General features: G+C 42.1%; 1 protein-coding gene across 1 annotated transcript in view; it reads right to left on the reverse strand.

Moving 5' to 3' along the window:
- Positions 1-2641: 2641 nt before the first annotated feature.
- LOC143360266 (uncharacterized) overlaps positions 2642-26786 on the reverse strand; it is a 99662-nt gene continuing 75517 nt past the window's right edge. The window contains exons 2-3 of the mRNA XM_076798964.1: positions 8787-8989; positions 2642-4196 (exon numbers count right to left, since the gene is read on the reverse strand). Of these exons, the coding sequence (XP_076655079.1) occupies positions 2649-4196; positions 8787-8989 (1751 nt within the window). The 3' untranslated portion in view covers positions 2642-2648. The remainder of the gene's footprint in view (positions 4197-8786; positions 8990-26786) is intronic.

The following is a 26786-nucleotide window of genomic DNA, read 5'->3' on the forward strand; positions in this document are numbered from 1 at the left end:
AATGATCGTCCCGATTCGAAGCGACCGGAAGCTGACGTTAGTCGGTCCTTGAAACGGATGCTCGAAATCCGAGCGACAGATATTCCCCCGGCAATACTCATTTCAATTAACTATCTCGGACTAATTAATAGTCCTCGCCTCTGAGAGAATTACACACGGATCTTTCGGGTACGAGGAAACCTGATCGCTCATTTAGAAAAGTGATCATTCGTTCATTGCTCGATCTCTTTCGATAACGTTGCGAGTCATTTTCAGAACTTCGAGGTACGCAGAAATTATTTAGACCGTGGACTTTCGTGGAGTGCAAAAATGTTCGGGGAAAATTTAGACTATGAATCCTTTAAAAATGAATAACTAAATTTTACACTGATCGAATTTAAAAAATTCCTTGCGCTATAGCATTGATTTTGGAAATTCTCAAGGTGTACCGAGCACTCTGAACATTTTTTATGATACTCGAGTTGATCGCAAATAAAATGTTATGATCTCAAGAAATCTTGAATGAAGAATCAATTTTATATCAAATGTCTACAGTCTATAAATTTGCTGCTTCGTGAGACTGTCTATATTCGAAAATTGATTTTTTTCTCTCGCTCCTCCTCGCGGCCTGTAATTTATACCTTCCTTCGGATACGATCGATTACACCGAGGAGAGCGGAAACCGAAGCGATCGCGCAATCGAGAAACAATCGAGAGATCGAGTCGCCGAAAGTAAAGGGGTTAAGATGTTCGACAATCTCCGAGTTGCGTTCGACAGGTGTTCAAGATCGCGGCGATCGCTCGGTGAATGGAGATTACCGGTTTCTCCGATTGCCTCTCTCTCTCTCACTCTCTCTCTCTCTCTCTCTCTCTTTCTCTCGCTCCCCTGGTTCAATTTCCGATCCGACACGCGCGCATTCTTTCCACGTGCTGTCGGATCACGTTTTGATCCGCGGCGATCTACGAAATCGGAATAAATAGGGATCTGATTAGAAGACACCGAACTGGAACAATTAACCCCGGGACAACTAAGTTTCCGACAAAATGACGAAGCATTTTAATCTCACGATGCTGGACCGACCATCTCACAATTACGGACCATTCGATTAATAGATTAGAAACCAAATAAAAATTTTCTAGTCTCATCAAGACCGTCCCATCGCTAGATGACACATGTTTTGTTGAATAGAACGAATTAAATTTCTTTAACAACGTCATTTTCACGAATGTTGAATATCCGCGAGCATAGTTATCCAGGATTGAGAATTCGAATCCCTTGACTCTAACCATGAGACACACTTATGCGTTTAGTTCGTTAACAATTCAGGCGAAGCAATTGAAGAATTTTACGCCTCGGTGCGAAAGAAAAAAATAACTAGCAAGTGTATTTTTGACTATAGTACTTATCGAAGCTCCACGTATCTTTTATACATCGCAGACTATTTGGTACAAGAACGAAACGAGTCTTTCAAAATCCAGACTCGTCCAGTCTCCGCGCGAAGGCCTTCAATTGCTACGGACATTTAGAAAATGACAAAGCAAGGGATCAATTGCGATTGCGATCCTCGATCGATCGAGGATCGTTCGTTGGTCGATCGGAGCTTCGGTCGCGGCGAGAATCGAGAACAAATCGACTCCTGCCAGACGAGGAAAAAAGCTGCTCCGGGCAGCGACTTTCTCCCGACACGAATGTGACGATTCTCCGTGATCAGACTGCTTCCAGTCTGATGACGCGGCGTTGCTACGCCACTGACAGGCAGCTTCAACATTTTATGAAAACAGTTGCACGTCGATCCGCAAAAACATCCCTGGAAACATCCTCGAAGTTGCGATTTTCCATACAGTAACTCGGGCCTGGGCAACTGGTGGCTCGCGAGCCATGCGCCAGTCCTCTCCCCACTCCTGCGACCTCCCGCCATGCTCCTGTGGAGTGTGGAAGGAGGGGGTGTTGGGTAGGAACCTATGGAATAGGGTAATACAAAGTGGCCAGTGATGGGGGAACCTACGCACTGGTGGTGGGGGTCGTGAAGCGACAGAGGGGAAGAAGTTGCCCAGGCCCTGGTCTAACTCATTCTCTGGACCTACTGCACTGATTCATCGGACAGACCAAATCATACCGATCCATTTTATATTCTGCGCCAATTGTGGATCTAGAAATTTAATTTAATTCTGACTTTCCAATCATACAAGGCACCATTAACCGAGCTTCAAGGCTATAGCTTTTTAGCTTCCAATCTATCCTCCAATATCTTTTTGTATACAATTTTGGAACTACTTAGGTGCACCCAATCACTCGACAAGATGATACCAACAGAACTTGAAAGAATCAGTGCAATCTTCACTTCAACATCCCGTACAGATCTCTTTTTATACAATTTTTAACCTATCAAAATCTTTCCAAACACTCAACAAGATGACACTAACAGACTTTAAGATTGTAGCCACGAGCCAATCTAATCGTTACTTGACAATGACAATGTATCATTCTCAGAACTTCAAGGCTACATTCCCACTTCAACATCTCCAACAATCCAACAGTCCACCTCCGCCAGTCCTCTTTTCACAAAACGTTGAAACCGGACCCCTCGGTTCCCAGCGAACGGAAGCAATACGCACGATCGGCCACGAAGCTGTAAGAAGGATTCACCAGGGTTCACCTAACACGATCGCTACTTGAAGTAATGTTTTTTCCTCGCGGAGGACCTGACGCAGGGCGCAGCCTCCTTCGCGCTCTCCTTCCACGTGGTCCTGGTGGGCGTGACAGGGTCGCTGAACCTGGTTTTGGCAAGATTGGCCTTGACGCTGGGATCGTGTTCCACATCCCCCTCGAAGAACCTGCACATCTCCCTGACAGGAACTGCCCTGGCTCCCCTATTCAGATCATGAAGCGACCTGGCTCGCTGCTTTCCCCTGGGACTGGGTTTAGCCGAGGATCTGCCTAGATCCTCGGTGCTCCTGGCCAGTCTGCCGCCTAATCTCGACAGGGATTCGAACAGCGTCAGCTTCTCCCTGACTGGGACATAGTGATCCACCCTCTGGCACCTTTCCAGTAGCCTGGCGACGTCCTCTTCGCACGGGGGTTCGGTCAGAACGGACAAAGAGGTCGACGACCTCGGTAGACCTGTTGAGCTAGCCACTTCCGGTAGCTTGGAGGTCTGGCTGGTCTGGCTGGCCTGTCGAGGCACTGGTATCCTGGAGGACAACTGGGCCAGGCGTTCCTTTCGCTCCTGAAGAGTCTCCACCGTGGGACTCGTCACCTGGGTCAGCAGTTGTCCTTTCTCCCTGATGACTCTTCTCTCCCTGGCCCTGCTCCTCCTCTCGCTGATGTCCGTTCTGAGGATGCCCGGACTCGAGCCACTCTTCGGGCTGTTGTTGTTCCTCTTGTCGTCCTCGTTCCGCTGATCATCCTCGAACCTCACCGTGGACTCGTTCGGCTTGACTGGTGGCAGCCTGGTGATGTTCTTCTCGTTTCTCGAGTTGGTTAACCTAGAAGAGTCGTCGAGGGTCTCGTCCTTCTTCGGGGACGTCAGACGAAGATCGTCGTTGTCGTTCCCGGAATAGATCCTGCTCCTGGACCTGCTGGACCCGTACGTCTTCAGGATGTCGTTGTTGTTCTCCTCCAGTGCCCTGGCTTTTCTTCTTCTGGCGTCCTCCTCGAGGACCCTCCTGCTTCTAGCCTCGTTCTCCCGTCTTCTGGCTTCTTTGTAGCGCTGGATCCTCTGCTCCCGGGTCTCCGGCTCTGGCAAGGACACTGCCGAGTCCACCGAGTCCACGCTGGACCGGCACACCCCGCTCCAAGGTAGACTGTCGTCGCTGCCCTCGCTGCTCTCGCTGCAGCCCCAGGTCCTCGTCACCGGTTGCTCCTTGGCTATGATCGCTGGGATGCTGCGGAACTCGCCTAGCAGGTCTTCGTCGCTGGAGTTGCTGCTCGACCAACCCCTCAACTCGCTCCTAGCTCTTCGTCGGGAGTCCTCGAGGATCGTAGCCGCTGTTCGAGTGTCCTTCTCCGTGGGAGAGTCGCTTGGCCAGCAGCGCAACTCGCTTCGGGAACGTCTTCGAGACTCCGTCGGGCTGTCCGGCAGGGGAACCGGCCCTCTGGGGCAGATCGTTAGGATCTCCAGGAAGTTCAGACAGCGCTGCGCTCGGAAGGGTGTCTGCCTGACCAGCTCCGCTGCGATCGCTCGCACCCAGGACCAGTAGATCGGTTCTGTGTCTGCCTGCAAACAGAAGAACCAGGCTTGTGAGACTAATTTTTTCCGGGTTCAATAATCGGAATTGATGGTCGTAAAAATTCATGCTAGTCGGTTAAGTGTCCCCGAAAGCGTACGCGAAACGCCAGATACGTGACCGTGACGGTGTCCTTGCAATAAATTTCGAAATGTTGCAACGCGGTCTCAAGAAGTGAGCTAACTAGCTAGATAACTAATCTGGAATAATTATGAATTTTTACGTTAACTATTCGAAAGTATTGCTGACGAAAATTCATAACGTTACTTGAAACCAGCTTGAATATGTGTGTAAATCCTCAATTACGTAACCATTGTGGTTTCTCTGCAATAAATTCTGGAATCTTGCAGTACCCCTCATAGAAAGTCAACTTGGCATAATATCTATGTTTTGCATGCATTTGTCAGAAAACAGGAAAGCTAATAGAAAAGTGTTCATTGGTGCTTCGTAACGGGTAGCTGTAAGAGTCCCAATTAATTTTTTTTTACTGCCTTACGTCACAAGATGGCGGTGGTACTCAAGCGATCTTCGATCCTGGCTACCTCACATCCCCCCGGCAACAGGCTTAATTCCGAAGGACGCGATTTATCTCCAAAATCCCGGAGTCGTGGGATCAGGAGGAAGAGGAATACTCCCACGCGAGGATCCCAACAATGCGATTCAATGGTAGCGGAACGACGCCCTCCATTGTCTCGGGAGGATAGGCTGGGCTTGGGGAAGCAATTTCGAAAATGGCCGTTCCCGTCCTCGGATTTCCGAAAGGAGGCGGCAAGATCCTCGCGCGTCGGATCAAGATGTTACGAGACGTCCTTTCGATGACTAAGCGAACGGGGCGAAGGAACTCGGCTGCCAGGAAAAGGAGGATGGTGGGACTCCTTGACAATGCCGGGTCACGGGAGAATGGCGCGCGGATCTCCCACGCGTCCGTTTATCTCGGCGAGACCGCGGATTTTAACCTTGCCTACTGACCTTATTACCTTACGGACCCCACGCGTGGATATGCGGGTTACATCATCTCGGACGCGTCCTTCGACGATTTATCTTTATCTTATCCGATCGACCTTCGGCGAAGCCGTCCGATAGCTATCGCCCCCTCTTATCCGGTTCACGAGGAACACGCCGGAAGTATTTCCAACTGGAAATCTAGCCGATAAGGTTCTCGAAACTCTGCGTCGATTTACTGCACCGCAAATGATACGGTGGTGGCACTGCCGAGCACCGAACACCGTTGCTGCACATTGTTTTTTAATGACAGCTATACTGATCTCCTAAGGTTCTCCATGCAAAATATCTTTGCGTAACGAATAATTTTACGTACTTTACGTAATTCCGATAACCGTGAGCGAAGAAATTAGCAACGAGTCGTTTTGACCTGTTTGGAAATTCTAGTAATAAAACGAGAGTGAAAAGTTGAAGTGATGCTAAACAATTTTTTTTGCACCGATCTTAATGAAACATTTTGGAGACACAGAGCGTAGAAAAATACTCGACACGTGTTTTTTCGTTTTTGATATCGCCCATGGGGAGGCGGAGAACCAGGGTCTGAAGGTTAGGGGTTGCAACCCCCTGATCAAACTGTTCTTGGAATATCTCGGGAACTATTGCGGCTAGACGGAAAAGAAAAATTGTGAATAGCGCGTTATTAAGAGGAGAACGTACCCATATAAACCAATTTTGTTGATATTGCTTTGTTTGAACAATATAGTAAAAATTGTACCTATCAAGTGGCTCCTATCGCTCAAGCTTTATGAAAAGGGACAAATTCCGTAAAAATTCGATGAGTGTCATGTGATAATGATCCCTTACTAATTTTAGCACTTTCAGATTACCCGAAAACTCCACCAACAATTTGTAAATCATTTAATTGGAACAAACTATTTAGCAAGCGATCTAATATGACTTTAAAGGAAGAGAACTATTACAAGGGACTTACAAGGGACTGTAGACTTTCAAAATTTCGTCCACCCGGTCCAATACGTTGAAAAAACGGGGAAATATTGTGGACGGACGTTTCAGAGTGGAGCGGAGTGAAGCGAACGCCGGTCGAGACACATTATGCAAAGCAGCCGCGGAGAAAGTCGGACGAAACGAAATTTTTGGCGGTGTCTAGGAATCGAGACCGGGACTGGCTGGGATCGTGGCCGCGGGATTGTATAACGAGCTGGAAATCGAACGGCGACGGGGCCGTAATTAGAAGTTACAGCGTTCAGCAAAACGGGAGCTGGTAGTGGCCGCGCGGCGAGAAAGTGTTTACGGGCAAGGAAACGGATCGTGCCGCAGATAAAAGTCATTTACATGCGATTACATTGCGTGCCGCTGCGATTATACTGTCTCGCCTATCCTGCCTCCTCGACTTCCTCCTCGATCCGAACGTTTGATCGCCTGTGTTTCTCTCTGTACACGTTGCACTTCGCTGGTGTACCGAAACTCGTCCGATTCGACTCAAACTTATTTAACGACTTATTTAACCTCTTCAGCACTGTACGCCACTGTAGCGGTTTCCGTGGAAAGCATGAGTTTGAACGGTACGAACCACTATAGTGGCCTTTTTGTTATCCGCGGCTAGGCGCGCCGTCCCTGGGAGACGCAGTTGCGGACACTACAGCGGCTTCCGTGGAAAGCATCAGTTTGACGGTACGAACCACTATAGTGGCTTTTGTACCTTCCGTGGCTAGGCGCGCCGTCCCTGGGAGACGCAATTGCGGACACTACAGCGGCTTCCGTGGAAAGCATCAGTTTGACGGTACGAACCACTATAGTGGCCTTTTTGTTATACGCGGCCAGGCGCGCCGTCCCTGGAAGACGCAGCTGCGGACACTACAGCGGCTTCCGTGGAAAGCATCAGTTTGAACGGCACGCCACTATAGTGGCTTCCGCGGAAAGCATCAGTTTGAACGGTACGAACCACTATAGTGGCTTTTTTGCCTTCTGCGGCCAGGCGCGCCGTCCCTGGGGAGCAGAGTTGCGGACGAGCGCGCCGTACCTGGGAGATACAGTTGCGGACGAGCTCTCCGAGGTTAGACAAGTTAGTTAGGGGTTACTTTGTTAATTTTTTAGACCCCTTCTGCTTCCTCCCTGCCTCTTTTGTATCTCTTCGGACTTGTTAACACTAACCCTATCACTACCGGTGAAAATGACCGGTTCCAGTATTTTTATTTTACAATTATTGAAATAATGAAAATTATTTCGTAAGAAATAATTGTACAGATATCTATGGTAGAACATACATTACAGTAGGAGCCGCATAAAGTTTAATCAATCTTGTCAATTTTATGAGGGAGCATGTCCCAGTGTCTTTTAAGGCTCGGTATGTTTAGCGTTAAGAAATATATATATATATAATTTAATTGTTTAATGTTGCTTCAACATCAAAGGTCATTAGCAACACGGTACATTTTCTTACAATATATTATACGTATTTGTATCCTTGATATATTTGGCAAGACCGGCGATATACTCCTTAGAACTTAACAGAATGGTTAAGGATCTAGGCAACTTAGCATTTTTCCTTTCATTCTCATATTTTTTGCATTCTATTATTAGGTGGTTTATGTTAATTGGTACTTTACATATATCGCAGATCGTATTTTCTTTCTTATTGAACAAAAATGAATGGGTTATTTCTGAGTGCCAAATTCTGATTCTAGAAATTGAAGTTTGAATTTGACCATCTACTGGACTTGGAAATTTGTGCCACTCAAAATCCGCTCCTTCGTTATGATATTTTTGTATATACTTCCTTTTAATTTTGTCAAATACCTGTTTCCTAAAAATTTCATTTAGGTGGCTTTTAAGATCGTTTAGTCTGGTATAGTGGGTGATGTGTTTCACTTTTGTGTTGCAGGCTGCTAATTTGGCTGCTCTATCAGCATTTTCATTACCTTGTATAACCATATGCGATGGAATCCAGCAAAAATTAATGGATTTGCCGGTTTCAACAGCCGCGTTATAACTTTCTTGTATTTCCCGTATACATTCTAAATGCTTATTAAAAAAACGAGTTCAGAAAATTCTGAAAACGTCTACAAATAATTCTAAAAATCACGAACCATTTACTTGGCAAAAATGTCTCCTATTATACAGGGTCATCCGTTTTTAAACGGCCAAACGTCAACCAGCTATAGAGGACCCCAAATGGAACAACTTTCACCCTTAACACTTTTTTTGATTCAAAAAATTTCCACAGCATTCAATCTCCACGGCGTGCCCCGTGTCAAAAAAACCAAGATCCAAAGGTCATACAAAAAAGATGACTGAATAAAAAAGATGCCCCTATTTATTTTAAACGAAACAAAGGAAAAATCATCAAGATACATAATTGCAGTCCTAATATATTTAATCTTAAGTGAACGCAAAAAATGACGGGTTTTTGCAATTATCTAAAAATCAAGACCGAATCAAAAAAAGTGTTAGGGGTGAAAGTTGTTTCATTTGGGGTCCTCTATAGCTGGTTGACATTTGGCCGTTTAAAAACGGATGACCCTGTATATTCTCTTTCTTTCAAAGTAACTCCACAAAGATTTCTGAAGAATGTAACCGTGAAGCATTTGAAGTGACAGCAAGATAATTGTTCGACTTACCCAAAATGTGGCAAGAGCATGATCCTGGGAGTTGCTCAGGGTGAAGCCGAGGGCAAGGGCATGAGGTTGACATAGGCTGGGAGCCGCCTGCCTCAGGTTCAACGCCCTGAGGGGCAGCCTCATCGGCGTACCCTCGACCCACAGCCAGCCCATCCTGATGGACACGACCCGTCTCTCGCCTAGATCCTCGACGTACAGCTCGCCTGGAACAAGCAAAAAATTAGGGTTCTAATGAGGATCAATCAGACCCAACGTATACGCTGATTCGGACTTATTGATCGGTCCTGCTAGGGGTAATTGAGGATAGCCGGCCGCGACCTTTGCCCCCAATCGTATCTAATTAAAAGTACCCCTCGGACTGTGCATAATTTATTCGATGTCGTGCGACTCGGTTCACGTCGACGGCCAACAGAGACGTTCCCTTTGACCGGGCGAACGTGGACGATGGTCTTGACATTTACAAAGTGTAAATATAGCCAACTACTCGGACATAGTTGACCATATAAATATCAATCTTCTTCCTCTAAAGTTCGGGAGGGATTAACGCAAAGGGGTTGTTAGGCGGAACAGAACGGTAGTTTAACTACCCCTAATTACTCGAGAGTCTTCCAGAAACTCTAGTTTCATACGAAGTTTAGTTTCTGAAGGAATACTTTAACGGATAGCTTTGTTAATAAGTTGTTCTATGGCAATTTCATTATGCAACCTACACAGCAATCTTTCATGCAAAGGGGAAGTTTATTACGTTTATTTTAGACACACAAGAGCCAATGACGCGATTATAGGTAGCTGAAGCGTCAGCAAGTCGAGGAGGATAAAATAGTATTTTCGAATGTCCTTGAAGATTTTACTATTTCACAGTTGCAATCTTATCGAATATTTTTAAATTTCTGCGAACATTCTCTCGCAAATGTTTGCGATTTTCGGACGAAGATGTGTTCGGCTATTCCTGTGTTTGTCGAGCGGTTGATTTTATGGAAAACCAAGGGTTAATTGGGTTAATTACCTCACGGCCGAGCCGATCGGTTTACGTTCGAGCAAACGTTTCTGAGTCACCGAGTACAATCACGAAAACGGATAAACCACGTAAGTCCGGGGACACGGTATCGTGAGATTGACGTCATCCAGACGGACAGCGTAGGAGTGAAGATGGACCCAAGTGTCACGAAGACACCCTGCTGTCTCCCTTAGGCCGGTTTCTATTCAGCCGAGCAATTACCGCTCGAAATGGTACCGGGGCACGCCCACGCCGGCCATTCGTGACTATTCTCGCTCGACCCAAAGATAGAAATATACGTCAGAGTTTCTTGTTTACTCGGGGGTGGTAGTCGTCAACGCTGATCAACTTTACCCGTCCCCATGGGAGAAACAGCTCCACCCTCGGTCTACACCCCCATCAAAATCTCGAATTACGATCGTCATCAAATCGCACACAAATGTACAATTCTCTTCTCTTCGTCGCTGTTTCACAATGTTCCTCGTTACCAATTCAATCGTCACGAAAATCAAATTGCTCGAACCCATTTTATCGATTAAAGAAAGTTACAGTGAATTCTCTATATATGTCGCCGAGGCGTAGCCGATAAATGTCGCGGAACTATCCCCACTACCGCGGCGTATACTTCGTAAGGGGCCTAGGACCTGTGCTTTTCTGAGTTCGGAATGTAATAGTGACTCCTGGACGATAATTGTCACCAGGACCCGTGTTGCTGACATATATCGAGAACTCACTGTATTCCGTTTTAAAGAGCACACAATTTTCTGATCGATTGCACTGCAGGTGACAGAAAATTTTTTAGCTAAAACAAATTTCATAAAATTCTGTATTCTGTAAATACTACAAATGATATTTATATGCTATAAATAAATACTATAAATACACAGTCGGTCTGAACGACTTCGGAGCGACTTTAAATCGCCTATTTTTCTATATTTATCGATTAATATGTTTACAGTTGTATAAAATATGAATAATTATTGATTTTTTACAACATTTAGTTGGTTTTTGTTAATTAAACAATATATTTTAAGTGATTTATAATTAAATATAAAATACAACAAAGTTAGTAATGGACCTATGTAACACGGAATGATTTAACAAGTACTAGATATTATCAAAGAAGACGTCATTTTTAATTATGGACAAAAAGAATATAATTTTGGAAAAATTATAGTAAATGTTACTTTTTGGAGATTCAGACATATTCTAACGGGAAAGAATTATTCTTTGGTTTAGTATCAGCTTGTGTTGTTTATACCAATTTGTTTAGATTAATCGAAAAATTTGTATTTCCTATTTAAACTTTTCATAATTTTTATAAGGGATGAAATGTTTTGATTCAACGTACCTGATTATATCTAAGGGAGATTTTGTTATAACGTTTTCACGTATAAAGTGATAACGTAACAAATAAAACACTAACAACAATCACAGTAGAGAATCTCTACTTTATTATATGTAAAAATCATCGCCTGGACCGACGTGGACCATATACTAATTCATTAACGAAGAGTAGTAACATGGCCGTTTCTCTGGAAAAATAAGTACCGTCTTCGACACTTAATTTACAAAAATAGAGGAATGTTATCGATAATTTGGAATTACTAAAGTGAAAATACATGTTTTGAGATGTTATATCCATCATATATAGGAAATTTAAACACTCCTCAGTACATTTTAACATATTTCTAGCGCGGATGGAAATGTGCCCATTCATTTATAGGTTAGGTGTTCGTCTTTTAGGTGAAGTTAACACCCTCTGTAAACATACAACAAAGGAATTGTAAGTTTTAATATTCAAGGGTTTTAGTACATGCTTATTTTAGATTATATTAGCACAGTTAGATTTGTTTATTTGAAAGTTAATTTGGCCAGCTAAAAAGGCCATTCGTCACACTATGGCGGCGATCGAACCTCTCGAATCAGACGGCGCACAATGGGCAATTTGGACGAAATCGGATTCAAAATCAAGGAACTTTCGATAGGAATGAGGTAGAGCGATGAAATTTTTTTTAAATGAAAGCTGCAACTTTGTAGAATATGGGAAAAACAGGGAGATTATTACTATCCAATCATTTCAACGAAAAAATGATTTCATTAGTTTCTGTCACAAAAATCTATTTTTTGCAAAATCCTGAGGCCGTAGACAAATTTTGAGACCAGGTTTGAAATCAGCGTGAAAAAATCTATGGGAAATGATGTATAGCATGTTAAAAAAAAATTTTTTCCGCCCGTGGTATTGGAAAAACTAAAATTTTCTTGAATTTGTTCGCGTTTAACGAATTTTCTCGAGGTTGAAAAACGTTCGTACCACAATCTCTCTATTTTTCCCATATTCTACGAAGTTGCAGCTTTCGTTTAAGAAAAATTTCATCGCTCTACCTCATTCCCATCGAAAGTTCCTTGATTTTGAATTCGATTTTGTCCAAATTGGCCACTGTGCGGCGCAGGAGCGTCATCGGCGTCCGACGCGAAGCTGTCAGCGGTGGTCATCATTCAGGAGCCCGTTGCGCAATTGTCAGTCGATTATCTCGGCGGTGGTATCGAGCACGCGTCCGAGAAGTCACGTCGAGGTGGTCGGAAAACGATCGGCCGCGGTCACGTCCATTAAACGCCGACGCAGGAATGCCTTATCAGCGGTACCGAAGGACGTTTGTGGCTCGTTATCAGAAGGACGCGATCGACCGGATTCCTCGAGTGCTCGGCCCCGATACCGACAAATTGGCGTCGGCCGGGACCCAGGGGTCTTTCACCTGCATTCCAACGGCACAGATGCACGCCGCACCGCGTGCACGCGCGCACGCCCTCACCTGGTCTGCTCGGGCAACAGCTGATGGCTCGCGAATAGCCCGCGATTATTTCCATGTCCGCATCGATCCGAAGGGCTAAAGATAGAGCAACCCGAGGGGTTACGTTCAATGCCAACTTCGTTCTTCTGACGTCCTGGGGTTTGACGCGGCGAAAACAAACGACAATCGACGACACTAAAGATAGACGCGTGGGCATTGCTCGAATCCCTACGGTTTTTATGTCTAATCGTGGCGAGCTTCGGGTCAACAGTGTTTCTTCAATGAAAATTGATTTAAGCGGTCTCTGGAAAATTATTTTAGCTCCCAAAAGTGTTCCCGATTTTACCATACCATATATCTGAAGGTTGAATGTGCCTCTTTAACACGGGGCCCTAGAAACTTAATGTACGTTTTTTCCGTTTTGTGGAGCATAAGAGAAAAATTAACAAAGTTTTGTTAATTTCCAAAATAATTTTTTGCACTAATTTTGATCAAACTTTACAAAGAGATAGAGCGCAGCAAAATATTCGACACGTATTTTTTCTTTTTTGAAATTGTCCATTGGGAACCGGGGAAATCGATACTCAACGATAGGGGTTGCAACCCCCTGATTAAATTGTTTCTGGAATATCTCGGGAACCATTGCAGCTAGACGAAAAAGAAAAACAGCGAATATCGTGTTTTTTAAAGCAGAACATACCCATGTAAATCATTTTCGTGAATATCCTTTTGTTTAAATAATATTTTAAAAATTGTACCCACTGAGTGACCCATCACGCTTCAACTTTGTGAAAAGGAATCAATTTTTTAAAATTCGACGAGTGTCACTTGTTAATGGTCTCCCGACAATTGTGACGCACAAAAATATATAAAAAATATTTCAGACATTAAAAAATTGACAAATGCACCACGAATCGTGACTAGCAAAACCCGCCACAGACTAATCGAAGTGCCTAACACACTATACGTCAAAGAATCACTCTGGATCGTTTCCAGGGCAAGACTCGCGTGTCAGACCCGACCCTTAAACAGGTGCACGCAATCTGCACCGAAAAATGGCGGCGCGATGCCGGTTTCACCGTTCGCGATCATGATTCACGTGGTTTCGTAACTTCGTTCTGGGAAAATCTCACTAGCCGTAATTGCTGCGCGATGATGTCGACCCTGAAGCATGATTCACCGGTCGTCCGCGGACTGGTTCGGGACATGATGCGAATTTGAAAATCGGTACCGACGCTTTCGGTTCCTTGTTCTCCCCGCGGGCCGATTTTTCGCGGATCTCGGAGGACTTTCACGGTGACGACAGGATTTCACGAGACACAACCATAATCGCGACAGTTCTTCCAGGATGTCACGCGTGTCACGATCGGCTTGTTAGGCTCGCGCGAGTCACCGCGCCGCATAGTGTGTCCAAATCGCAAAATCGTGGCCAAAACCTCCAAAATGAATTTTTTGTTGGGAACACGATAAGTATTATACTATTTCCATCGTATTCAATACTCTATTTTGTTTAACACTAGGTTTACGGAGCACTGAAAGTGAATATTTTGCATCACTTCATAAAAATAACAAGAACGTGCTACTCAAAATTTTAGCAATATTTTTAAAGTAATATATACCGAAAGAAATAAATTTTCTAAATAATTTCTCATCTATGTATCCTTACAATCTTAATATTTTTAAATTAAAAATAGTAAAACCCGTCATTTTGACGGGTCCCGTAAACCTAGTGTTAATAAACTTTTAAGCTCAGATTCGTGATTAGTAGAATGCGGATCTTTATGCAAAATAAAAATTGTTCAAATCGATTGGCTCTTCTAATAATTTAAAAAAGTCCAGAATAATTTGCCAACATCAATCAATTCTACTAATGTCCTTTCAGTTTTGTACTTGACCAATCCATTTTTGTCATAAATGCATAAAATCCGCAGTCTAGTGATCAGCGACCCCAAAAACCCTAATGTGACAATTTTTATCCAGACTGAAGTGCGTTTGCGATTTTGCGACTTGGACACACTGTGCGCAGCTGCATATTCCGCTCGAGTAATGTGTATGCGAGCGCCGCGTGCCGATTTCCCGAGCGAGCCCGCCGATCGTCGAACCATGGAGAACGAGCCCGAAGAATTTATGTTCCGATTTTTAATTCGCACTTTCTCGCACGCTGCGAACTGGTCCCCTTGCTCCGGCCACGCCGATTTTCTCGACGGCGATGTACAACGTTTTTACTTTCTTTCGTAGATTTTGATCTGCTGAATACAACGCTGCAAACCGTTCTTGCCTATCGTTCTCGATTTTTGAGAAATATTAGGGGTGCCCCTAAGTAATCAATTATTTGCAAAGAATTTTTGTTTTGCCTTTAGTTCCGCACCGATCGTTGAAACACATATTCTTTTACAGTTTTCGGTAAAGCAGCCTGTATTCAAAATATTCTAATAATTTTCTTTTACAACCCTGTAATAAAATGGCGGCGACCGTACCTTCCGAGGATCATATTACATACTTTTTCATTTTCATGCAGGATTTAATGCAACGGTAACAACAAAGAAAATTTGCTGAATCTTTGCTGAAACACGTAAGTTTTAAACTTCCACGTTTCATCCGCTTCGACATGATTATTCTTGCTCAAGGTCGTTTCAAGGTCAAAAAGGTGGTGTCCACTAAATTCAGTTTTTTATCGTCTATCATGCTATCGTAAAAAAATATACTATTCCATTTAAAGAAACATCGGTGACCTTGAAATTTCATTAAAAAACACGACATAAAAAATTGTTTTCTTCACCATTATATTGCCCCCTGCAATAGTGTCACTTTGTCCTCTGAAGTTTTCCGATAGGACTGTAAATACGAAAGATATTTAGGTGTTCCCATTTATGTGGGACACCCTGTATAATAAATTAAGAAATAAAAACCTGAATTTATTGGAAAGTTTGTTTCGGATTTCAAAATAATTGATTACTTATAGCTCCTCCTAATATGTATCCTCTTACAGTGACTCCAACTAATATTCGCACGCTCTTAAAAATCGCATAACTTTGTCAGTATTGGACTATATTACTTGAATTTTTTTGAGAAGTTAGCACAATTGGTTTGCTACATAAAGAGAAAAAAATTTGTACAAAAATTGCAATTGGTCGAAATTGCACAGAAAATACTAAAAATTGTATTTTGCAATTTTTTACGTGGACTTACATTGAAAATTTAGAAAGTACGATTTTTTAGATATGTATGAATTATACATATTCTGAGAATTTCATCAAAATCGGTTAACGTTGCAGTGAGCTACAGATGTTTCAAAATGATCACGTAAGGGCGAAATTCCCTGACAAGGCCAAAATTCTACGACCCTTTAATTCTCCCCCTAATAAATTGAAAAAGACACCTCCCTTTAACTTTAAAGACGGAATGCGGCTTCGAGCCGAATCTTTAACTTTGGGAATTTTTTCTGCTTCAACCAGGAGAGCTATTACGACGATTCTTGCGTTAAATAATTCTGCGAAGCCTCCTGAACATAGGTAAATTTTGTTATAACATTCAGAATGTTCAAGTGTGTTTAAATTAGGTTTGAAGCGAGCGATGTCCTGTGACCTTTCTGACATTTTTACTGCCCGACATTGCGGCTGTCAATTTCAGTAATAAATTCATAAAAATTCACAGTTTAATCCTGAACCAGAGAAATCTCATTTCTACTTCTGTCCAAGAAGAAATAAACAAAATAAAATGACAATGGTAGAAATCGAGGATCGATAAAGGGGAACCTGTAATGGGAGCGCCGAGCCGTGCAAACACGGGCTGTAGAGTGACAATAATCATCCGGACAGCGGTCAATTATAGAAAACGCGTGCGTCGCCGGTTCCAGAAATAAGGTCACATTCCCGTGTCAAGTATTACTGGTTTATCCGTGGAACTTTCGGATCGGCAGGATATGCGGGTTCTAGAGAGGATCGCCTTATTTATGGGGCGTTCACACGAACGCCTCGCGTACGACTTCTCGGGCTTAATGGACCGTGAGAGAGCGGACGCCGCCTTTTCCTTCGGGATTCCTCGGAAACACGGTTTCTGCTACAATGATCCGTCCAGTACAAACAGGAACATTGAGTCGGTTCCTCGAGCGACACTTTCGAAAATCGAATAGAAATTTTCTCCACCGGAAAACACGATCACACCTCCGAAACCGTTGAACAGCTGTTTCGTTGTATTTGAAACCCCGGGCGACTGTGACACAGACGACGAATTACTGGAGCAATTAACCTTAATGGGTCAATACCAACGAGTTTAATCGTTGTGGAATTTTTCGGTTCGCTCGTGGACACGGAACGTTCTAGGTCGTTCGCTTTTCTGCTATTTCTGTAGTCACTGTTGCTACACTGTTATTGCATTCAGTGGAAAGATGAATTTTGTATCGCGAGGTGATCGTGTTACTGTTATGTATACAGTTATCAAACAGTTCATTAACGCGTTCAATTGTGTTGAAGTATTTTTCAATGGCTCGTTTCGCTGCGGAGTACAGTGAACTCTCGATATATGTCAACAACACGGGTCTTGTCACCGTCGTGTATCGTCCAGGAGACATACTCGAGCCGTGTTATGTTTAAACTCCTCGGCGTCCGAGGCCTCTCGAGCTTCGCGGCCCCTCACGGAGTATACTCCGCGGTAGTGGGGATAATTCCGCGACATTTATAATCGAGGTCTTGACGACATATATAGAGAAATGCACTGTACTGGGGAAAATCGTTGAGTGTATTTTTCCTGGCCAATGCTTATTAATTCTGGATTTTTATTTGAATAGAATAAATTCCGCGACATTTATCATCGAGGTCTTGACGACATATATAGAGAAAACACTGTACTGGGGAAAATCGTTGAGTGTATTTTTTCCTGGCCAATGCTTATTAATTCTGGATTTTTATTTGAATAGAATAAATTCCGCGACATTTATCATCGAGGTCTTGACGACATATATAGAGAAATGCACTGTACTGGGGAAAATCGTTGAGTGTATTTTTTCCTGGCCAATGCTTATTAATTCTGGATTTTTATTTGAATAGAATAAATTCCGCGACATTTATCATCGAGGTCTTGACGACATATATAGAGAAAACACTGTACTGGGGAAAATCGTTGAGTGTATTTTTTCCTGGCCAATGCTTATTAATTCTGGATTTTTATTTGAATAGAATAAATTCCGCGACATTTATCATCGAGGTCTTGACGACATATATAGAGAAAACACTGTACTGGGGAAAATCGTTGAGTGTATTTTTTCCTGGCCAATGCTTATTAATTCTGGATTTTTATTTGAATAGAATAAATTCCGCGACATTTATCATCGAGGTCTTGACGACATATATAGAGAAATGCACTGTACTGGGAAAAATCGTTGAGTGTATTTTTTCCTGGCCAATCTTTATTAATTCTGGATTTTTATTTGAATAGAATAAATTCCGCGACATTTATCATCGAGGTCTTGACGACATATATAGAGAAATGCACTGTACTGGGGAAAATCGTTGAGTGTATTTTTTCCTGGCCAATGCTTATTAATTCTGGATTTTTATTCGAATAGAATAAATTCCGCGACATTTATCATCGAGGTCTTGACGACATATATAGAGAAATGCACTGTACTGGGGAAAATCGTTGAGTGTATTTTTTCCTGGCCAATGCTTATTAATTCTGGATTTTTATTTGAATAGAATAAATTCCGCGACATTTATCATCGAGGTCTTGACGACATATATAGAGAAATGCACTGTACTGGGGAAAATCGTTGAGTGTATTTTTTCCTGGCCAATGCTTATTAATTCTGGATTTTTATTTGAATAGAATAAATTCCGCGACATTTATCATCGAGGTCTTGACGACATATATAGAGAAATCACTGTACTGGGAAAAATCGTTGAGTGTATTTTTTCCTGGCCAATGCTTATTAATTCTGGATTTTTATTTGAATAGAATAAATTATTATAAATTAAAGATAAATACTTAAATAAAATTTAAGTATCTATCTTTATTCTTGTCGAGCGTGCATAGCCACTAGAATAAATTTAGAAAATCGTTAAAAAATAGAATTTGGTTGGAACCTTCACAACTTCGACTTAAAATAAGGTCCAAGGACCTTTTCAAAAAACCTCACACGCCGAAAGTCTTGTCGAACACTTTTACCCGAATTTGTCTCGAAGCAATTTTGACATTAATAATTTGCTGGATCAATAAAGACGAAATTTTGCCCTCGATTTTGTAGCGGCCGGCAAGAATGCGACATTGCGGTGGCCCGGTCACGCACCCGCGGCCTTGATTATTAATTTACGGGGAGGGGGGAAAAAGAGCGAACTGTCACCGCATCTGCCATAAGTGGAGGCAATTTTTTTAAGACAGTCAAGGACAGGGACACGAAGAGGTGAACGTAACCGAAGCGTTTCTTCCTGCAAGACGCGGCGCCGCGCCGTCCAAGGACAATTCCCTTTTTCCATTCACGAATTTTTTATCACGGAAGTGCATGAATATTTATGAACCACGGACGAACATCGTTCTTCGGCACTCTCCGGTGGAAAGAGGGGTTCCTCCTGGCGCGCATGCTTTTATCTGGCTGTTGGCGGCGAGAGCCCACGCCCGCGGTAGCACGTTTCACTCAGGAAACCGTTTATTTCCTCAGATCCTAGGATAACGCACGGCTGTCACGTATACCGGGTGTCCGTCTCGTTCTGGACTGGAACCACGAGATCGATACCGTTAACTTTGTTCGCGGTGATACGAAACGTTTGCCTGCACGACTCCGTTTCCACAATATTCCTGAAGACCGGGGTCACTGTGCCTTGAATTTAATTGCTTTTAGTATGCACTGCTAATTTAACGTTGGCACATGTGGTGCGATTGGTCCAATAATTCTCGTGCTCAGAGGAAATATTTTTTAAAAATTATTAAATGCACGTGCACTAGTCTAAATGGCCCCTAAGTGTATTTCATTCTCCCTGTTTTGAATTCGACTATTTTTATTGTGAGCTGCTTAATTAATCACTGTATATACGTCGCGATTTGTTGAACAACACTTTGTGTCACTGTAAATATTTTTGTAAATTATTAGAGCGTGGACGTGCCTGTGCAGCTCTGTTTAAATGGTCACCGAGGATATCTTACTCTCTGTGCCATGAATTTAATTGCTTTTAGTATGCACTGCTAATTTAACGTCGGCACACGTGTTGCGATTGGTCCAATAATGCTCGAGCTCAGAGGAAATATTTTTTTTTAATTATTAAATGCACTTGCACAAGTCTAAATGGCCACTAAATGTATTTTATTCTCTGTGCGTTGAATTCAACTATTTTTATCAAGCACTGCTTAATTAATCAACACTTAACAACACTTTGTGTCGCTGTAAATATTTTTTCCAAATTATCAGAGCGTGGACGTACCTGTGCAGCTCTGTTTAAATGGTCACCGAGGATATCTTACTCTCTGTGCCATGAATTTAATTGCTTTTGGTATGTACTGCTAATTTAACGTTGACACATGTGTTGCGATTGGTCCAATAATGCTCGAGCTCAGAGGAAAGATTTTTTTTTTAAATATTAAATGAACGTGCACAAGTCTAAATGGCCCCTATGTGTGCTTTATTCTCTGTGCTTTGAATTCAACTATTTTTATCGTGCGGTGCTTAATTAATCACTGTATATACGTCGCGATTGGTTGAACAACACTCTGTGTCACTGTAAATATTTTTTTTTAATTATTAGAGCGTGCCTGTGCAGCTCTGTTTAAATGGTCACCGAGGATATGTTACTCTCTGTGCCATGAATTTAATTGCTCTTAGTATGTGCTGCTATCTTAATCTCTGTAGATACGTCATAATTAGTGAAATACATTAAGTCAGTGCTTTTTGATAAATATTTTTTTATAAATATTTCATACCTACACTGCTCTTCTAATAAACGATGAAAGACGCTATTAAGAATACTTTGACATTTTTTCCTTGTCCTGGAAACTAAAATTTTCTCCCAAAATGGAACAAAAAAATTGATTACTTCATAGAAAGCGATTGGAGACGATTGTTAAAATACCTCGAGGATTGAAATGTCCACCATTATTTCACATTCAAAATGGCCATCGAAAGACGACTTATATACCCTCAATTAACCAAATTCGTTTGCAAGAAAAATCGTTTCCCTCTCTTCCCAGTGAAATCTCGGTGCATGATTTTCGAAATGGAATCTAGGTCAAAATGTGCACGATGCGGGACAAGATCTGCTCGTCCATAGCAAACACGTGTCCTCAGAGAATTCGATTGCATTGTGCGTCCGACGTCAATCGCCACGGTTCCCGGTGCACACTCCACTGACAAAGGGCTCCTCGCAAAAAATCGTTAGGAAGTGACGAGAGAGAGAGAGAGAGAGAGAGGGAGAGAGAGAGAGAGAGAGAGAGAGAGGGAGAGAGAGAGAGAGAGAGAAAGAGAGAGAGAGAGAGAGAGAGAGAGAGAGAGAGAGAGAGAGAGAGAGAGTGTTTCGGATCGAAGGAGGCGGCTGCGTGGAAAATCGAGGGTGTGTACCCGCTGATGATCCCCGGTGAATAAATAATTCATGGTGGTTCCGCAAGGATCGCGGCAAAAACGAATCACGTGGGGTCCTGTTTGACCAGGATGACGTGCCGGGGCTGACAGGAGGCAGAGTACCGTGAACGAACGAGGTGAAAAATGGCGGACCGTGCAACAGGATTGTCGATGTTGACCGAGGTAACGGAAAACTGCTACCGAGAAAGCTACCGATCCTTTTTCCCCCGACCTTCCGCCGTGATCTTCGTGGGATCGTGCCCTTCCTCAGCGAGGAAAATTTTCACGGTTCCGACAGACTCGCTTTTAATACTCTTTTAAACTCCCTTCGCTTCGCGGAAAATGGTGCTCGCAGAGTGTTCAGCAACTTTCCTCGAGTCGCTTGCACCTGTTAGTAATTTACTCCGGTGAATCCATACTAAATTTTTTAGTACAGTTTTAGATTTTGGTTATATTTTTTCATGACACTTTCACTGACATAGTCGCGACATTTTTCCGATTAAAACGAGTCCAAACACGACGCAATTCGGTTCGGATTTACGTGTTTAATTCACGATTTAGTAGAACCTCTCTTATCCGAACTAACGACACCTGGATTCTACATTGTTTGAATACACGTTTCCTTATGTAGACAGTCTAAACGGTCCGTATGCGACACGATTTATTATACAGGCTAGTAAAGATTTACTTCAACACTGTACAAAAATTACAAATCAGTAGTTCGGATAGTGGAGGTTCTACTGTATCGTGGATTAAACGAGCAGGTGTGGACGAAACTATGTCGAGTTTGGAGTCGTTTTGATCGGAAGAGTGTCGCGAATACATTGCCAGTTGGAACACGAAAATATTGCAAAATTTAAACTAAAATTTGTTTAAAACATTTTAACCGAACCCGATCAATAACGAAACCATGGACTTCGATAAATCGTGCAAGTTCAGGATCATTTTTACGGTCGATCCGAAGGTGAAGGAAGCGATCGGCGGACTCGATGGCGAATCGTCGAGTTTCTCTGAACGGTGCTCCTAATGCACTAGGAAGGAAGCATGTGCAGTAACGCAGTAATGCACCGAGGTCCGTGTCGAGGTGAAACGCGACGTGAAAGTGACAAACCCGTAACGTTGGGACGGAACGAGCGGTGGACCAGGACGGGCTGTCACGAGACCGGAAGCTCTGCCAGGGACCAGGAAGCGGAGGTGGGAACAACCATACGCATTCGCAGTCGTCATGCGAGTCGAGCCTGTCGACGAGAGCGCAAAACAAGGAACGCTCACGGAAAAACGGTCACCGTTACCTGCGCCCGCGTACTCTACTATCCGCGGAATTACCGTGACAGTACCGTGCGCTCTGCCTGCACGACAGTCTCCCGCTGATTGTCATCTGCTCGAAATCCTAATTAATTTACTGTTAGGCTCGCCCCGTTCCGACAACACTGCCCCTCCGTCATGACCGTAACATTCTCTCACACGAATCGATCAATTTTTTAATAAACGGAGACGTGTGTGATTTGACCAATCAATTTTTCAGTTTTTCATATTTTCTTTTAGGACGTTAGGCGTTGATTTATTTATTATTTTTATTATTATTTTTGTGTTATTTATTGTATCTTATTTTGGTACATTCATTTCTATATCAAATCAATTTTTCAGTTTTTCATATTTTTTTTGAGGACGTTAGGCATCGATTTATTTATTATTTTTATCATTATTTTTGTATTATTTATTATATCTTATTTTGGTAGATACATTTCGATATCAAATCAATTTTTCAGTTTTTCATATTTCTTTTTAGGACGTTAGGCATCGATTTATTTATTATTTTGATTATTATTTTTGTATTATTTGTTGTATCTTATTTTGGTACATTCATTTCGATATCAAATCAATTTTTCAGCTTTTCATATTTTTTTTTAGGACGTTAGGCATCGATTTATTTATTATTTCGATTATTATTTTTGTATTATTTGTTGTATCTTATTTTGGTACATTCATTTCGATATCAAATCAATTTTTCAGTTTTTCATATTTTTTTTTAGGACGTTAGGCATCGATTTATTTATTATTTTTATCATTATTTTTGTATTATTTATTATATCTTATTTTGGTAGATACATTTCGATATCAAATCAATTTTTCAGTTTTTCATATTTTTTTTTAGTACGTTAGGCATCGATTTATTTATTATTTTTATTAGTTTTTTTTTTTATTATTTATTGTCTCTCATTTTGGTAGATTCATTTCGATATTTAGGCAATATGTTTTAAATTAAAAATATGGTCCCTACTTTTTGGTTTGAATAAAACAGTGTCACTTTTTGGACAACTGTTTTGTGAATTTTAATGATGTTTCAAAGCCCCCTGGCAAAATGCACTCGTAAAATAAATTGAAATAATAAATGCGTGAAATACATTCATAAAATTGATGTATAAAATAAATTCATAAAATTGATGTATAAAATGCATTTATAGAATAAGTTCGTCAAATAAATTCCCGAAACAAATTAAACACATAAATGCATAAAATACATCCGTAAAATAAATTCATATAATTAATGTACAAAATACATTTATAAAATAAGTTCGTCAAATAAATTCCTCGAAACAAATTAAAAACATAAATGCATAACATACGTCCATAAAATAAATTCGGAAAATAAATTCGCAAAATACACTCACAAAATAAATTGATAAAAATCGCCTAATTTCGATCTGAGTCGATAAAGTCGCTCGTTATTCGGGTCCCCGTGTACGCCACACTAATTTGATTTCATTTCCGCCGTAATTGTTCCCGTTCACGGGACTTGTTAATAATTTATTTACATCATATTTTCGCTAATCGTTGTTTCACCGTTCGCTGATTTTAAATTCGTACGGGGGTTTAGCATCTGCGACAGCGTTGCGTATCGCGCAACGAAATCATCATTGTTACTAATTACACGCGTACGTCACGCGCGCGGTAATGATCTATCAGCGATCATTGGTCCGCGCGGGAAATTTCGTAACGTTGCCGCACACGTGAACCAACGACGGAATAAATTTTCTCGCAACAGTAATGCATCAGTGGTTATCAGTTCCGCCTGGCTCCGCGTTGCACTCCAATCAGAAAACCCCTTGCGTCAACCCGGCGATCGTGGCTCGCGGTGAAAACGATGTCTTTTCCAGGGAACCCCATAACTTCCATCGACAACATGGTTGTCTGTTTCGAAACCGCCGCGGCCAGGAAATTCGCCTGATCTACAGACTGGTTCAAACATCCGGGACACATACTACATGTACCTCCTCGAATTTATTATACAGTGACGTTAGATGAAAGTGCATCTACAAAATTGATTGCAATTGCAACGAAATCATTGAAAATGCACTAGAATTGCATAAAAATGAATGGAAAAATGTCCGGAAAAAAGAGTGCATCTACAAAATTGATTGCAATTGCAATTAAATCATTGAAAATGCACTAGAATTGCATAAAAATGAATGGAAAAATGTCCGGAAAAAAGAGTGCATCTACAAAATTGATTGCAATTGCAATTAAATCATTGAAAATGCACTAGAATTGCATAAAAATGAATGGCAAAATGTCCGGAAAAAAAGAGTGCATCTTCAAAGACAATCATAAATGCAATGGGCTCGTTGCAAGGTCATCAAGTGTGCACAAAAATGGATTTTAAAATGTCACTGAATGGACCGTTGATTTTGAAAGCGGTGTCAGTCCAATTACAAAAAAAAAAAAAGAAATCAGATATCACATAATTTGTATATTTGTATTTTGTGTTCATCAACAAAATATGAACTTGTAGCACTTACAAAATGTATATTGCACATATAAAATTGCACTAGAAATATACAAAAATGAACTGAATAATATCGCCAAAGGAATGCATCTGCAAGTACAATCATCATGGCGTCACAATTGCCATGGGGTCACTTTAAGTTCATCAAACGTGCACACAAATAAATTGTGAAATGTCTCTAAAAAAGAAGTGCATTTACAATAACTGTACAGTGATTTCTCTGTATATGTCGCCAAGGTCTGGACGATAAACGTCGCGGAATTATCCCCACTACCGCGGAGTATACCCCGTGGGGGCTCACGAATCTCGAGAGGCCTTGAACTCCGAGGAGTGTAAACACAACACGGCTCGGTTATGTCTCCTGTACGATACATGACGCTGGCAAGACCCGTGTTGTTGACATATATCGAGAACTCACTGTAACTGCAATGAAATCATATAATATTCGTTAGAAATGTATAAAAGTAAATGGAAAAAATGGACTCGTTGCAAGTCAAATATAAAATCGAATACAGGTAAGGTATTTCAGCTCAGATTTTTTAAAAAATGTCACCTAAATTTATGTTAATGTCTGTTAATAGAATGTCTTAGAAAAAATGCATGCTATTACATCATGTGCAAATACAGGTAAAAATGTATACAAATAAATGGACCCATTGCAGGTCAAATATAAAACGTAAAATATCATTTAAAAAAAAGGAAAGTGTATTAAAAAAAATAATCACAGTCGTAATCATGAAAAATTGGCCACATCGTGCTCGAACAGGACTGAACTTCTAACAAAATAGTACGTGGTGGATCGTTTTCCGCATTTCGCAAACGACAGAGCCATGATCGAGCTCGATCATTTGAGCCGGCCTGTACGGCAAGTCGATCTTTCAGCTTTGGATCACTCCGATTGCGAGTAATATCGTTATCGGTCTGGTTAACGAGCAATTGCCTCGAGATTCCCGTTTGCCCGCGGAATGGCACCGCTCGGGACGACTCGAGTCAGCTTATTATGCAACCGCGGTTAGGCGCCGGGCTCCTGGCAGCACTGCAGGCACACCTGCGAGTCACCGTGCGTCTCGTCGGTCGAAACAAACGGTTCGTTAGTGGTAATTACACGCCGGGACCCGTTAGGGGACGTTCTAGAGGGGATCCCCGTCTGTTTTTGCCGGCGTGTTCACGCCGCCTGGAAAATCCTGATCCCGAACCCTCTCTCTGTATCACGATTCCCGTAATGGATCCCACTGTTTTTTGGCTATTAGGCTACCGGGGAAAAACACGACAGCCCCACACAAGTCGCCCGAGCGAGGCGCTCCTCGAGAGCTCTAACGGATTCGACTTTTCTGAATCCCTAAAACACAATGGAGCAGCAAAGTCGAACAGAAGAGGCCTAAGTTTGGTATAGTCGAGAAGGGGGACGACAACCACTTCCACCACGGAGAATCCGGTCGCCTGGAAAGATCGTTTTCGCCATCCCCACCCCGGTTTTTGGATCGAGGGTGAACCTTCCTTTCTCACTTTCCAGAAAGCTTTTCCAGTTTTCAACGATTTTCACGGGTCACGCGCCTTTGACCCGAGACTCGCAGACCAATCCTCCGTGTTTGGGAATAAATCGACCGGATGGAGATTGTCCAGGAGGTCAGTTCTTGGGTCACCACGGAGAATGTGACTTGGGAAGCAAGCCTAAAGTGTCATTAGAATTTTCCGATTTTTCGTACTGCCGTAATTTGTGAGGGGTATTACCTCCGGCCCGATGCACTGTTGGAAATTTTTATTTCACTGTCTTTAATACGTGTGAAACACTGGTCTGGAGCATTTAGGTCATTTTTATTTTATTTTGTATAGTTTGGTACAGTATCAGAATTTTTTATTTAATTACTCCCAGTCTTGAACACTG

The sequence above is a fragment of the Halictus rubicundus genome, chromosome 1 (assembly GCF_050948215.1).
Source record: "Halictus rubicundus isolate RS-2024b chromosome 1, iyHalRubi1_principal, whole genome shotgun sequence".
Lineage (NCBI taxonomy): Eukaryota > Metazoa > Arthropoda > Insecta > Hymenoptera > Halictidae > Halictus > Halictus rubicundus.